Source organism: Lissotriton vulgaris, chromosome 4_1, assembly GCF_964263255.1.
Source record: "Lissotriton vulgaris chromosome 4_1, aLisVul1.2, whole genome shotgun sequence".
Taxonomy (NCBI): Eukaryota; Metazoa; Chordata; class Amphibia; order Caudata; family Salamandridae; genus Lissotriton; species Lissotriton vulgaris.
The window spans coordinates 1,399,019,573-1,399,035,784 of record NC_141691.1 but is presented as its reverse complement, the minus strand read 5'-3'; the positions used below and the strand labels follow the sequence as shown (position 1 = coordinate 1,399,035,784).

Genomic DNA, 16,212 nt, shown 5'->3' with positions numbered 1-16,212 from the left:
TGTGCAGTAATAATTAAACTACAGGGGCAGGTCCAAAAACTCGCTAACCAACTCTGTAATGGCCAACACAAAGTGAGGAACAAAAAATCATAACTTGAAACTTATCCACGCTGCAATTGCAATCTGCCAATGTTCACTGATATATGCCTATGTATACTTACTCTAACTAAGTGTCTATAATAAATGTGTACAGGGCCAAGCAGCGCACAACCTTTTCTTCCACTCGTATCGAGTGGGTCAATTACCGATATCCAAAAAAAATGAATGGCAAGGAATACACATGTCTAAATCCATTACTACTAAGGGCAGACAGTCATCTTAAGACTTGCTTAGCCAAAGAGGCTGCACCTACAACACTTCACCTCGTGGAAACGCTCCTTACCTCGTGTGCAAGCTGTATACAGGGCCCCCGAGATCAGCTTTGTCAGACATGGCTCCATGGGCCAGCCCACTGAAATACCCGATACAATGAGCCAATAAGCTCCATAGATGTACAAGTGCCGCTTAGCTGTACTCCTAAAGATATTATCATCATGGTGGCCATCTTTGAAAAGGTGAAAACCGAGACAAACTCCAGCACTGTCTTCAAAAGCGGGAGAAAGCGTAAATAATAATAAACCGGGAGATCTGCAGCCTCCTAGCCTGGAGAACGGGAAGACGGAGGGCATTTCTGTGGGGAGGGGGGAGGAGAAATGCGACACGGCGGGCAGGGGAGGGGGCGGAGCGGGGAGAGGGAACAGACGGAGGGAAGGCAGATAAGGGGAGGGGGGAGGAGAAATGCGACACGGCGGGCAGGGGAGGGGGCGGAGCGGGGGCCTGGAGTGCGAGGGGTTTGAACATATGGCGTTGCAAAGACCGTAACACGGCGGGCAGGGGAGGGGGCGGAGCGGGGAGAGGGGAGAGGTACGACACGGCAGGCAGGCAGGGGAGGAGAGTAGGAGGAGGAGGGGGGAGGAGAGTAGGGGAGGCACGGCCTAGCGGCCGTGCAATCAAGAAGTGAGGGGGCGGAGCTGGGGGAGGCTGTGAGAGAGAGAGTAGGCAAGGCAGGCGGCTGGGGGCATGTGCACGCGCATTTAAGCTCAATGCGCATGCGCATTGAGCTTAAATTTCTCGTGCACTGCAAGGAATCGTCACGATTCCTTGCAAGTTGGATAAAGAGTGGATAAGCCCCCATAGACTCGCAAGCTCGATGCGCATGCGCATCGACAGGCGAGACCTAAAAAACAGTACAGCCTATCCCTTCTCAGTCTAACTTATCTCAGATTATGGTTGTTGATCTTGCCTCCCCCTGCCAGCATCCACTAGACCGTAGTTCATCATCCTCGGCTGCTACCTCCTCTGCTTCTTCTGTGTCCTTATACGCCCAAAACTCTCCAGCCTCAACCTTCCTGCCACAAGAATTGAATGGCAATTCTCTGAATTCCGTCCTTCTGCCTCCTGCAGATTCTGTACTGCAGCCATCTATCCAGCCGATTCAGAACCAGACTGAGTGGTAGCAACCCAGCACTTTCTCCAGGGCCACAGGAACAGCAAGAAAAGCAAAAGGTTCCAACTCGGAAGTCAAAGAGCTCAAAAACGCTACAATTGACTCATTGCCAGCATCAGAAGGTCTCTGATACTTCACAATTGCCAGCCTCAGATTCAGTCACTGATTCCTTAGAAAGCTCTAATAGATGATGCAGCAGCTACAACTTCCACCACACAGCTGGATATCAAAACACTGCTCAGACATGAAGAAGTCACAGGAGAATGAAATTGCTCAGATTCAGTCACAGATTCCTTAGAACGCTCTAATAGATGTTGCAGTAGCTACAACTTCCACCACACAGCTGGATATCAAAACGCTGCTCAGACATAAAGAAGTCACAGGAGAATGAAATTGTTTCTCTTCATTCCCGTTTAGGAAAAATTGAAGACGCAGTGGCGTGTCTTCCATTTAAAATACAGGAAGCTGAGACCAGGATCTCTCAGTTGGAGGACCAGATGGCCGGATTGCTTACTAAAGTATACAAAGTAACTAAGGATAGGGATTCGCCTGAAAACAAACTCGAGGAGTTGGAAAACCACTCACGCCGTTCCAACTTGCGTATAGTGGGAGTTCCCGAGAGGAAGGAGGGTGCTCAGACACCTCAATGGGTGGAATCTTCATCAAGGAAAACGTCCTTCCCGAGTTCAGCGGAGATCTGACAATTACCAGGGCCAATAGAGTCCCTTCCCATCCTCTGCCAAGCACGAGTAGTTAATTTCTCAGACTATTGTATAAAGGAGAAGATCTTGCCAAAGCCATACAACAAAGGCAATTCCCAGTGAATGAAACTTCCAACTGTAAAATTTTCCCTGATATGTCTGCAGCTGCGGCCCGGAGACGCAAGGAGTTTCTCAAGCTGCTCTTTTTGTTTAAAGCACAAGGCGCGCAGGCGTCAATTGCCCAACCGTCAAAACTGTGTGTGCTTGTTAAGGGGAAATTTCATATTTTTGCCAACATAGAGGATACGCAGGATCTTCTCAAGGAAATTTCGGGGCCTCAATGAGTCAATGGACTTATGATTGCTTATTCTTTTGATTAATGTTTTGAAAGTTTCTCTCTTTTTTGCTCCTCTGATTTTTTAGAATTTAGATCAGGCATAGGAATCTTCTCTAGGGAAAAAGGAAAGTTTGGGCTTGCAATAAATTAATGAACGTATTACTGTTTATCTGACTTTTTAGCCAGGTCGTCTATAACATACATGTGCCACTGGACGGGGGTGGTGGGGGCACCCTGGGTGCAGATCCATGGCACTCTTCAAAGTAGTTGGGGGGAGCGAGAGGTGGTTTGCGAGGAGAGCGTCTTGGTACACCTCTTCTGGGGGAGTGGGTCGAGAGGGTGGGGGAGGTCTAGGGGGAGTAAAAGAGATAGCAGTAAAAAGAGCAGAAGCAGGGGCATTGGAGCAAAAGCTTTTAAGAAAATGGGAATGGCTAAGTGTTTCAATAGCGGTAGATTTTTCTTGATGTACATGTATTTGAAACCAGGACAACATGATTAATATGTGTTGCACTATTTCTATTAATGTTAATGGGATATTAAACAAATCCAAATATGGAGCTTTAATAAGGTGGCTAGTATCTTGTTCACCAAAGGTACTATTTTTTCAGGAAACCCATTTGAAAACTAATTTTCCTAAATTATATCTTCCTAGGTTTTTCTCGCATGTGTTTTTTGCCTCTGCTGAGCTGGCCAAAAGAGGGATAGCTATGTATTTTTGCCGTAGTCTTCCTTGGGAATTTGGACAAATCGGGAGAGATCCCCTTGGGCGATGGCTCTGAGTTGAGGCCAAACTATATGGGATGATCTTAAATTTTATAAACTATTAAGGCCCGATAGTTGATGATATCACACCCCTACTTAAGATCACAGAGTTACTTAGATGGGCGCCGGGAAAAATGATTTTGGGTGGGGATTTTAATTGTATTCAAGATTTAAAAAAAGACACCTCAAATAAAAATAAAACAGAACTGAAACCCCAAACAAAGAAAGTCTTGGAAGCCCTAAAACAGGAACATATACTGGTGGATCAATGGCGTAAATGTAACCCGACCATTACAAAATTTACCTGTTACTCTAATCAATTCAACACGGCCTCGCGGATTTAATTATTTCTTATTTCACAATCTCTTAAGGGTTTAGACACCACTATAGGGGCCAGCCCTTTCTCAGATCATTCTCTGTTTATAGTAGAGTGTGAGATAGAAGGGGGAGTTAAGACTCAATCCAGGTGCCAGATGGATCGTCTACTCCTCCAAGATCTCAACTGGGTAGTTGAAACTAAAGAATGGATATTACAGTTTTTTTAATTTAAATGAAGATACAGCAGAATTTTTTTCGGTTTGGGGCAGGTTTAAAGCAGCCATGAGAGGTCAGATGATTGCGCGTTCAGCCACACAGACAAGAGAAAGGCGTGACAAGATTAACCAACTTCAACAGGCTGTAACCAATGTTATAAACTTGAGAGATAATATACCTCAGGGGAGGGGAGATGCGGTTTTGCAGCTAGAAAGGGCAAAGGAAGCCTTGAAAGAATTTTTTGTAATTGAAGAAATCAATAGCTCCAAAACGTATTAACAAAAAGTATATGAGAGTCAAATGGTGGGCAAAATGCTAGCAGGGCAAACGAAAACTAAACAGGAAAAAGCCTTAATAACAGAGATTATTGATCATAAGATACAAAATATCAAAAATGAAGATAATATAGCTCAAGTATTTATGGACCACTACTCTCAGCTATATTCTACAAAATACGAGGTTGGGGTAGACCTTATTCATAAATATTTTGATGAAGTTAATCTTTCTGTCTTACCCGGCCCATTAGCGGATCAACTGGAGAGCGAAATTTTGGCTAAAGACATTTTAGACACAGAGAAAATAAAGCAGGGGCAAAAGCGTGTGGAGCAGATGGGCTCCCAATTGAATTTTATAAAAAAAATTCTAAAGAATTGACTCCCTTTTTAGTTAAATTATTTAATGCGGTTAGATTGGGAGGCTTTGTTCCTTCGAGTTTCAAGGAGTCTATTATTGTTAGCTTTGTTAAAAAAGGGAAAAACCAGAAGGACATTAACTCATCAAGGCCGATCAGCCTCCTTAACGCTGATTTCGAGATTTTAATGAAAATATGGGCCCAACGCTTTAACCCAACTGCCCAGGCCTTAATTCACCCTGACCAGTCGGGTTTTGTAGCAGGGAGGTCTATGTCGTCAAACACCAGGTTTTTAATTCAGGCTTTTGATTTTGCTACTAATAATAAAATTCCCAACTCTAATTTCAATGGTCAATGCTGAAAAAGCTTTCGACCCGGTAAAGTGGTATGCACTATTCATCGGTATGCAAAAAATGTCCGCCCCATATAATTAATATGTTGAATAACATTTATCAGGGTGTTCAAGCAAGAGTGGTAGTTTATGCCAATTCGATAGGGGCAATTAATATTAAACGAGGTACCAGACAAGGGTGCCCGATATCCTCCATCCTGTTTACCTTTTTCATTGAGCCGCTAGCAATAAGAATTCGTGGAAATCCTGAAATTAAACCACCTATAGAAGGAATGGCAAAAATAAAATTATTCGCCTATGATATAATTTTATATTTGTGACCCGATAAATTAAATCTTGACCAAGTTTTATATGAATTTAGTCAATTCGAACTGATTGGTGGATATAAAATTAATCACAATAAAACTGAGATATTGGTATTGAATTCTGATTGTAATTTTCTACCTTCAAATTTTAAATCGTAAGCTCAAAAAATAGAACCGATTAGATACTTGGGTATTTATGTCTCCAATCAGTTTGAACAAGTATTTAGCTTAAATTATTTAACAATGCGAAATAACATTCAAAATTTTGCTGGATAGATGGACTGTTTCACCATTAACTCGGATTGGCCGCGTTGCACTTATTAAAATGTCAATACTCCCCCTACTGGTTTTTATTTTTATAAATGTACTGCTAAAGATTAATTCCCATTACTTTAGAGAGATTGAGTCAATGATCAGGGATTTTGTTTGGAATAAGAAAGTTTTGATGGTTAAATTGACTATATCACAGTTGGAAACCACTCAAGGGGGCTTAGCTCTACCGAATATTCGTACTTATTATATGGAAGCTATCATGGATCTCTCAGCACGTTTATTGGATCCCAATGGGCTGCTTGATATGTTCTTCTATGATAAAATGATACAAGACGCGGGTGCGCAAGTTCTGATTTTCTTAAAAACAGCCAAATTACCGAAAAAGGCCAGGTACAAAACTATCTGCGATTTCTCCTGTAGACTACAGTCCTTTTTAAACAGATAGGGTTTGGTGGGTTTTATTATTTTGAATTAGAGAAGTGTAAGGTCTTTGGGCTTCAAATCCATTCGAGTAAGCTCAAAAAGTGGAGAGATTCTGGTTTTGGCGATCTGGGTTCTTTTTTTACATCTCATACACTCATCACCAGGCAAGAGGTTCTAGCTAGATCTGATAATAAATTAAAAACAGGATTTTTGGAATTTCTGCAGATTATAAACTTTATAAATAAATATAATCTTTTGGCATGTGTAATATAAATGCCTTTGGCTTCTGCCCTTTATAAAGCGAAATTAAAAGGAGTGGGGAAGTGGTACACCTCACTGAGAAAGGGTGAAGAATCTCCTTTGGTCGATAAAATTCTGGCTAAAATATCTCTTGAAACCAGTTGCTCTTTTCCGAGGCAGGAATGGGAGCAGATCGCCCAGCTAGGAGTTAAGGCTCTTAGAGCGACCAATTTTAAAAAGATGTATTTTTTATCCTGTTGGCTGGCCTACTTTACTCCTAAAGCTCTAAATAAACGTTTCCCGGGAGCAGAAAACAAATGCTTTAAATGTCACCTTCAGGAGGGGGGCGACTGGCTTCATATTTTTTTATACATGCCGAAACTCGAAATATTTTGGCGTAAAATCTTCTCTTCAATAAGTCAGGCCATCAATAAGGTACCTGATCCCGAAGCCGAGGTCGCACTTTTTGGCATTTCTATAAAAAGAACTGATTTGTCTAATGCTGAAGAAACCTATATGGCGATCTGCACTTTAGTTGCCCGTTCCCTAATCCTTCAAAATTGGAAATCAGAGGAGAGACCATCTTACTTAAAATGGGTGAATAAAATGAGACGGACAAAAAAGTTTGAAGAGGCTTACGCCAAAAGAGTTGGGGCAATGAAAAAGTTCATCAAAAATTGGAAATTCTTTGATAGCAATCAATCACGACTGCCACTTAGCAGTTTAGCACTTGACACTTTATTAATATAAGAAGTGCAGGACAGGCACGCTAGCACTTCTCTGCGGCAGGTTCCTTGCCTAAGTAAAAGGTTTACAAATTAAGAAAATACATCTTTGCCATTTAGCATGTGACCCTTTCTTAATATGAGAAGTGTAGGACAGGCACGCTAGCACTTCTCTGGGGTAGGGTTGTTGCACAAGTAGAAGGTTTATACATTAAGAAAATACATCTTTGTCGGGTGGGCAAGGGTAAATGTTATGATTGCAACATAAGGGTGTCTGTTTTGGCCAGATTAAAGCACTATGCACTACCTGCACTTTATTGAAATTATGACTGTGAAATGATCGCACTCAGCACTTTCTTGTTATTTATTACCTGCTTTGTATCAAAACTTAGATTAATAATTATTGCTAAATGTTATGAATTATAGGATTTTACTAGATTTTGCTTGATGTTTTACAACTATTTCCTGATCATTGATCATTGTAAAAATGTTTTAATGCCATATGTTCTGCTCAATAGAAAAAAATTATTAAAAAAATACTCCAAAGTTTAAATTAATATATCAATACCAAAATGGAAAAGCATTTACTCAAGACAAAAATGTGTGTATTTTCAGAAATAATAAGCCGATGTCTGAAGGAAAACGGCTGAATTGCCAAAATATACGTTAAACATAAATTAGATGTCCCCTTGCTGCTCCAACCAAGACTCAGCGCTATGAAACATACTGTAGGAGGCTTTACTAATAGCCTATAGCAGTAACGAGGGCAAGCGCAGCTCAGATTATGGCTTATTCGAAATGGGTGATCGGAGTTAACCAACTGTTCGGGTTTTACATTGCCCAACAAAAAAACAAACCATAGCTTTTTAATATTCTTACACTTTAGTATATGCGCCTTTTGATAATCATTGTTTGCAATTTTGGAACAATCTTTTTCCTCCACCTTCCTAGATAAACCAGCCCAATACAGTTGTTTTAACAAACTTCAAAAGAGCAACATTACTTCAGTATTTGTTGAAATACTAATGTCCTCAAACAGCAAACAACCTCCATGTATCATTTATAAAATCTGTGCTAATTATGGAGGCATCTGAAAACAAACTGCGCATATAAAGGCCAGATGAATATTATTGCAAATTCAGATCAATTGGGCCACTTTCATTCCTCTCCATAATGTGAGCAGGAAGCATATTACTATGGCAATATCTAGGTGACTGGGAAGATGGATACCCATGGCCTAGCAGATGAAGCTCCTTTTATGTGTCACACTGGACGTGCAACACTTTACGTCAATAAGATTCATGCGTGCCATATCTGGACACTGATGACTAGATAAACTGAAAATAGTATGACAAGTCAGAACAATGCAGACGTCTAAATTACAGACTATTAGAGTGCACTAACATGGCAACAAACCTTTGTGCTGTGAGGTGACGATATTGTAAATGTAAATGTAAAGGTATTTATATAGCGCAAATCACCATTGGTTTCTAAGCGCTTGCTTAGGGAACCCGTCCTGGTATTCCCCTGTGAGATACCCCCGGCAGGGTATCCGCAAGGTGAAAGCCAGGCATCCCGCCGCGAGGGGCCGTTGTGGAGATTAAGCAAGCTATTGCCCAGAGTCGCAGAGTGTGAACCTGTGAGTCGAGTAGGCACCGGAGCGAGAATTGTCGAGTCCATGGACATTTTAGGACTCAAGACCCCGCCGAGCCGGGAATTGAACCCTGGTCCCGGGCTGACCTCTGCTTCCAGGTCTGCCTCCTCTAACCAGTGAGCCACACTTCTCTATGCTGTACAAAGCAGGACCTGACAAAAAGTGGCCAAACTTAGATGTCTAAAGAAGAGGTGCTGAGAATGCACAAGGCTGTAGTTGCAGAGCGTCTGTCCCCGTGGGCTTTCTGTGGGGGCCTGCGGCGTTCCTGCTGGGTTGTCTGTGGCCGTGCTTCCATCGTGCTGCCCGCTGTGGTCTGCTTCTGGGAGGGTGCCTGCAGCTGTCGACGGTTTTGCTGGCAGGAGAGGAGTGACGGCTCGGCGAGGCCGGCCCTGAGGTGATTGTGGGCTTTGCTCTGCTGCTGCGGCCCTTTGCTGGGGGAGAGAGACGCGCTGGCCCTGTGGGCAGTGGAGCTGCCAGCCTCTGTGCCGTCTGTGTGCAAGGTGGCGAGCGGGAGGTACATTCCCTGCCTGGGGCTGTTTGCCTGTTCCTTCCCGAAGAAAGGTTAGTGCTGCAGGCTACAGAGGCCACAGGTCCCAGTTGTGGGAGGTTGCTATCCCTGCCACGTTCTTGGCCGGGGTGCTTTTTGGCGTGCATCGGCTACGTCGAGATAGGAGAATCACAAGTGCCTCATACGCTGTCCCGTTTCTGTGATGGACACGTGGGGCCCCACTGCCTGCGTTTTTAGCCTCAGCGTGGCCGGTTGTGAGATAACTGAAAGGACTGAGAGGGTATAGCTGTGGTTGGGCTGGCTGTTTCCATTGCCACCGGAGGGTCAGTGGGCCACACCGCAATGGGAGGGGTGGCCTGCTGGCCACGAGCATTGTACGTCCGGCTGTGGAGGGAGGTATGTGCCGCCTGGTGTGCGTTAGGGAACCGTCACGCCCCCACCTCGGAAGTACTACCAGAGGAAAGGGACCCACGGACCGCTGGCAGTCGGAAGAAGAAGAAGGCTGTTGTTCCGGGAGAGGGACAGTGACATCCACGCCAGTGGGAGGGGTTATGCACAGCCCTGCCCAGGTCCGCCGCGCGATCAGAGAGCGCAACCATCACACGGAGGAAGGAGGGTACTTGGGCGACACTGCAGGCAGGGAGCGCGCAAAACACTGTGAGCTCAACGGGGGGAAAGCTCACCCCAAGCTGCATACAAAGTGGCGTGCGCGCGCCACAGCCACACACGTGGTTTCAAGTATCACGCCCATGTCTGGGCACGATAATTGAAACCACATGGCCTTTTGGTATGTATCACGTGCACCTAGCGCATAATAGACACCAATAGGCCATGGGCGGAGCAATGCGCCCGCCTTTGGCCTATTGCGTGCTGGCTTTCAAAAAACCACGCACGCAAAGGCCAATAACATGCCACAGAAGGAAAGGCACACGTTTGTGCATGTGCCATTCCAAGGGCAGCCTTACATCCCCGTTTTTCACCTTCTAAATGTCTTGCGCTGCACGAGCACTGCTGCGCAGTGCAACTGAGCAGTGCAACGCTAGGCACGAGACCTAAAAACGGCAACAAAATAGCAAAAACCCAATAAGGAGAACCAGAGATATGATTTTTTTAAAGTTGTCAATAGAAATAGCACAATATCAACAGACCTCTTCGACTTCTGTCAACAAGAATCCCAGAACAGTACAGACCTAGGTTTTAAAAGTGTTATGGGACCATATAAATGGTACAAACCTGTATGTACATAACCTAATACACAAAACAAGAACAAAATGAGAAATATAGTGTAGCAAAATGTATATGTTTAGTAAAATCTGAACTCTATTATTTACAAAAACATGCTAAGTGAAATACCTTTTTAAATCAACTACACGACAAGTGAAGCTGTCTGTTTATACTGGCAATGTATTGAAAGCTGTCACTGAACGAAACTACTGTGTCATCAGAGCTATCCGGGTGCAAGCGGATATCAGCCTACAAGGAAACAAAAACGCTTACCACATCAAATATATCGTACACTGTTTAGATGATGTACTCGTTCAGTAAAAAAAGCAATTTTGGCGAATTTATAAATCTTTTTCACACAAAGGAACGGATAATAATAAAGTTGTTTATAGAGCACCTGGTTACTTCAGCCAGTGTTCCTGTGCTAAAAACTTCATACTCACGCAACACCTATGAGGCAAGCTCCAATATAGTTTTAAGCCAATCCAAATAACCAGGTTTTAAGCCTCCTTTGAAAGATCAATTCAGAGCTTCCTTGCCCGAGTACCAGGGGCAAGGCATTCCACTGTTTGGAAGCCAGCCAGCTAAAGGAGCAGCTGTATAAATACGTATTTTAAGAGCCACAGCGTCATTTTCTGTTAAATATTTAATATGAGCAGAAGTACTGTAGTGTGCAGGCCACAAAGCGTTATTACGAGCATTTTCTAAGCATGTCACAATAGGGTCAAGCTTCTTAATTATGTTTGTGCAAATTTCAGCAATATTAGGTTTATTTCTAGTTAAAGGAAACTTGCTTCTTTGCATTTCTTTGGCCTATATACATAGCTATGACTGTCTATTACAGTTTGCACATTTCAAATGCGTGTCATTTCAGCTTTTAATTTCACATTAAACATTGCACATTTTAAACTGCGAATCTAAATAATTTGTATTTTAATTAGTGGACCTTACCACTATCTCAGAGACATTTGTCATCCTCAGAATGTTGAAAAACTAGATAAGCCCTGTTTAAATTCGAACGAGTTACTGTTACAGACGCAATAACCCATTAAGCTGCATTTTTACTGAATTGATATGGTATGGCATTTGTGTCACAAAAGCAAGTGCTTCGATGGTCAAAGTCTCTTCTGTGAAGGGCCAGAAGGAATGTATGTTTTAAGAGGAGAAGCTTGCAAGGTTTTCCTTTTCAGTGTAAGGCTAGCGTTTAAACGGTGTCTTTCATTCTAAACCTTAATGGGCTAAACATTTCTATATATCGTTACTGAAACCAAAGGGTTCAATACATTCTAGAGAGTTAAGTCGCTGGAGGCTCTGGGGAACAAAGCCAGCGAAAGAGCTGTCATGAGCAAGGTCCTTCAGCCAATATGTGGGTGAACTGGTAAGACACGGAAGACAATGACAATGCATAAGGGAATGACAGTGCAAAAGTACACCTCGCGTCGCTTTGGCTGCTAAGATACTCGGAGGTTGTGTGTTGTGTCACCCGTTCTCGCTTTAATGCACTCCACTGGAAGTGACAGCACAGGCAATCTGAAGGTCAGCTGGGAGTATTCGCTAAGTGAAGAGGACAACAGTCCAACAGATACGTCCAGGGTATGCAACTGTGGGGCCGACAGCTCTCATCTTAATAGGGGTCGGGGTGAACTTACGAGCCCGTTCGGTGGGCCATAGCAGCTGCCTGGTACCTCTCTCTTGGGATTTTACCACCGCCCCCTCATCCTTACCTGTATTTCTTGAACAGCTGGTCTGATTCCTTGAACCCATTGTTGAGTAGCAGGTTGATCCCAACGAGGGCCAATTCAGCGTCATCGGGAGACTGCAAGGGCTGCAGGGGGCATGGGGGCTCTACACCCGGTGGGGGCTGCTCGCAGCCGGCCATGGTGAGCGTGGGGGCACACAGCAGGTTGGCAGAGGCTGCCTGTGCGACTGAGTGTGCAGGCAGGATGGAAGGGGCGTGATCGAGTACAAGAGGAGGAGGAGCTTTGTGTCAAGAAAGGAGGGCGTGAATCAGGCCCTGGGAACTGGATGGAGGCCCATGACAGGAAGAGGGTGTGTTAGTGGTGATGGAAAGCTTGTATTCTCGTGCGAAGAAAAAATACAGTATGCTGAGGTTTCAGTCAGGTAGAGATGTCTACCTCTGTGTGGGGGAGGGAGGTACATTGTCATCAGTCAGTGAGGAGTTAATTTTAGTGTCACTTGTGCAGCAGCCACCAGGGAGAAGGGCGTGCTTTGTTTGATTTCAGGGAGAAACGTACACCTGCCAGGGAGGTAGGTAGGGCGGGCGTATAGTCTCTCAAACAGAGGGAGGGCTGTGTAGTTGGTGAAAAACTGAACTGCTGGAGGCGAAGGGCTGGCTTTATCTGCGAGGTTGTTGTATTTTTAGTATCTGGAATGGACGTTTTAATACAGGGAAGACGGTCTATTTGATAGCAAGGATGTTTGTTAATAGAAGTTTACGTCCTGCATTAGGTTTCGGTGACATAACGATCACAAGGGGCTGCGCAGAAAATGCGTATCAAGTTGGAAAAGGGGCATGGGTTAGATGGCCAGCGAAAGATAAACGAGGTGAGAGGATGTATATGCCAGGCTTAGGTTTGTGATATAACTACACTCGTCTTTAAAAGTGGGAAACGGTATGATGTTTGTTTGAAAAAAAAAACACTTACGCCGATGTTTCCCTTAGCCTTAAATTAAGTGAGATGTCCACAATTGCTCAGATGAACTGCGACCTACAAGGCGTCTTTTTTTGCCCCACTGCTGGTGGCTGGAGCGTTCAGCTCCAAGAAGGTGCCTGAGTCCTTCCCGACAAACCTTCAAAACCTGCCAGCTACCTGCTTTTCTTGTGCTCAGTCCCTTGCCCGGTAGATGGCGAACGCACCCCCTCCCTGCCAGTACCACCCTGCTGCCCAGCTAGTAACGCCCTCTCTCCACAGTCTCCACGACGCTGCACTTCACAGTGGCCCCTGCTTCCACATTCAGGCGACCAGCAAGTAACCCCACTTGTCATCGCCGAACAGCAGAATCACTACGAGAGGGGAAAGCAGCGCCGCCATTTTAGACGATGTTCATTTCACTTTCAACTACATACATTAGGTCCGGTGACGGTTCCATTCTGAGATTTTATCCAGAATCAAGTTGCTTTTTACCGGGTTTGAAAGCGTATCATGCGCTATTATTGAATGCAACGAAAGACTCGCTTCTTGTTTAAGTTTCTGCCTTACCATACATACTTGTATATTATGTTGGTTAAAATCTCACGAGTGTGCATTTTGGTGTAATTGATGACTTTGGTGCACTATTTTGCGATTTACCAACCGAAGGAAAAGAATGGGGGTTGAAAATAACCGCCAAACGAAAAAAACGCTTCTAGTTTTAATTGTAGTTTTCACATGTAGAAGTCGAAGAAGGACAACAGTAGCATGGCTTCTGGATTTGCTGGTATGTACAGCTTGTAGCATGTTAAGTTTTCTTAGCGTGACAAAACCTTTGTGTTCTCAGACTTATAGTGCTATGTAATGAGAAACACAAATAATTAGATCGGTAAAAAAAGAAAACTATGGCTAAATATTAAAAAAAAAAAATTAAACCAGGGCTGGGTTCACTACTCACTTTATTAGTTTTTTAGGTCATGCATGAGACAGCAGATCCGTATACTCTGATGAGTGCAAGACATTTTGCTAGCTGATAGAGGGCTTCAAGCACACCCATTGCCTGCCACTGCTTCACTTCATGGTCACTCATTTCCTGGCTTACCTTTGGTCAGCGCTTGCTGGCTTTACTTGCTCTTAGCGTGTTTGTCCTTCCTCTGGAGCTTAGCCCAAATACTGCTTCCATTTACAAAGTGTTTATTCTGCCACTGCTTACCAAGGTATTCCTTTTTTTTTTTAGGTGGGGGAGTAGAGGTTGCTCGCTCCATAGTGCCCATATGGGCCCGCACACCAGCCCCCCAGCAACATGCATATCCCATAAATAAACAGACCAGACAATATTTGATGGGAAAACGTCGCTGCAGGTTTCTTAGCATAAACAATGCCAACATGGTGGGTTATCTTACAGATGATCCAAAGGCAAGCCGTCCCTCGCAGCTTACCACCTGATGGGCCAAGTAGCATCGCGTCCTTGGCCAGATGGTGCTTAGCGGTTGTGGTGAGAGGGTAACCCCTCCCATATCCGGTGAACCATTGGTCCACCCTCTTGTTCAACCCCCCCCCCCCCCCACGAGGGGCGGAGCGTTCAAGCGAACTCCGGTTGTCCAGGTTTCCAACCGCCCGTAGGCTAACGGGGTGCCGTCGCACCCCAGGGTCCACCGCACAGATCTCCCGGGGATATTAGGCCTCAGCACCCTCTGTACTCCTGAGTCCCTTTACGCCTCTTGATCATCCTTTAACTCTGCCTGCAACAAAAATGACAGCTGTTAACACACAACCTCCCCCACCCCCGCCACCCTGAGATGTCGGGTAAGCAGTAGGGAGGGAAACATTGAGGCAGAAGCGGCCAAAGAGACCGCCAGTAGGGGAGGGGGAGCCTTAAATACTTCAGCCCCACCCCCCACACGGCCAGAAGTGATGCACTTTCGTGGAAGGGGCGACCCAGGACCCTGGGCTGCCTCGCGTGCCATCTTGTGGCACTAAGGGGGCCGCCCTCTTATGAGGGTCCCCTGCGGGGACAAGTCGGTCAGCCCGCATTGTTGCTTCCCTGCCATCCTCCTGGGATGTTGCCCTGTCCCCTCACACTCCTCCCATGTTCTGTTGCTTTCCTCATTCGCACCTCTTTCCTGCATTGTATTCCAGACCACAATCTCCTTGCTCCACAGATCGTCCCCACTTGGTCATTCATCTTGACCCTGCTCTCCCTCCTTTCCCTTTAGAACGCGGTGTCATCCCACTAAGTGTAAATGGAAAAATAAAATGATATGCAATGTTAATAACGTTACATTATTATCATTTATTGTTCTGTATGGAGCCGAGCCAGGTTGGGGGTGGGGCTGGGCTTGTCACAGGGAGTGGGACGAGGAGTGGCTGCTGCACCATAAGTGCGCATGACCGTTTGGCTGGCCGTCTTGGGCCAAACAAACCGTCATGCGTACTTAGCATGTTCTCCACCTGGCTGTATTGCAAGGCCGGGTGGAGAACATGCACGCACAGCTTTCTATTCCCTGTCTGAGTGCCGAACCAGGGTGCTCAGGCCACTCATGACGCTGCTTTCATGCTGGTGATCGCAGCATCATGATTGGCTAGGGGAGTCTGGGAGCATGTGTGCTTTCGTGCTACCAGGAAAAAAAGAGGACAGAGAGTTAGCGGCCCTTCAGGTAAGTGAACTTTTTTTTTTTAATGGAATCCTCCGCCCTACCACTAATTTTCTAAAGCAACCACCACTGCCTCTTAAGTCTGGCATTATTTGGTGAAGAAGAGACTTTCTACCCCCTCCTCCTGCTTGGGAGTTTCATTAAGAATTGTGAACTGCAGGTGGGGAGAAAACAAGCACTGGCAAAGCCAAAAGAGCGCTATGAGGCAATCAGCACTGGGCGAGACCTATTGGCTTTGCAAATGCTTGATTAGAAGTTTATTGTAGAACAGATTGTCAGTTATTGATCACTCGATGTTTCAGTCCTCTTGCTCCTGGCTTTTGTTACTCTAAGTACATTAATCGGAAATGAAATTTCATTTATATTGCGCGTACTACCCCTGATGAGGCGCTGAAGCACTTCACATTGAGTAGGAAGCTATTCAGGAGTCCCGGAGTTTGGGATCAATCCATTGGTTATTGTTGTTAGTCTTGCATGCTAAAGAAAACCATTCCATGTATTTACTCCAGATTCTTTGTGGTACTTTATTGACGGAAGTGTGACCTTTAGCAGGGGCTATGTGAGAAGCAAATGTTTGCTGGAATTAAAAGAAATTGTAAGGTTGCAGGGATATGGTTCAAAAAGGGATTAAGACACACAGACATGAGATTTAGAGTAGTCTCTTTACAGAAGAGGCATGCATATGGTGGGAGGGAAGGTGCATTCAAATTAAATAGGGAGTGAAAAGTATGTTTAATTCAAGGTCAATTTTT

General features: G+C 44.8%; 1 protein-coding gene across 1 annotated transcript in view; it reads right to left on the bottom strand.

Moving 5' to 3' along the window:
• The window catches only part of TTC39C (tetratricopeptide repeat domain 39C), a 512,445-nt gene extending 500,317 nt beyond the window's left edge, over positions 1–12,128 (bottom strand). The window contains exon 1 of the mRNA XM_086965646.1: positions 11,880–12,128. Coding sequence (XP_086821772.1) covers positions 11,880–12,034 — 155 coding nt within the window. The 5' untranslated portion in view covers positions 12,035–12,128. The remainder of the gene's footprint in view (positions 1–11,879) is intronic.
• Positions 12,129–16,212: the final 4,084 nt, after the last annotated feature.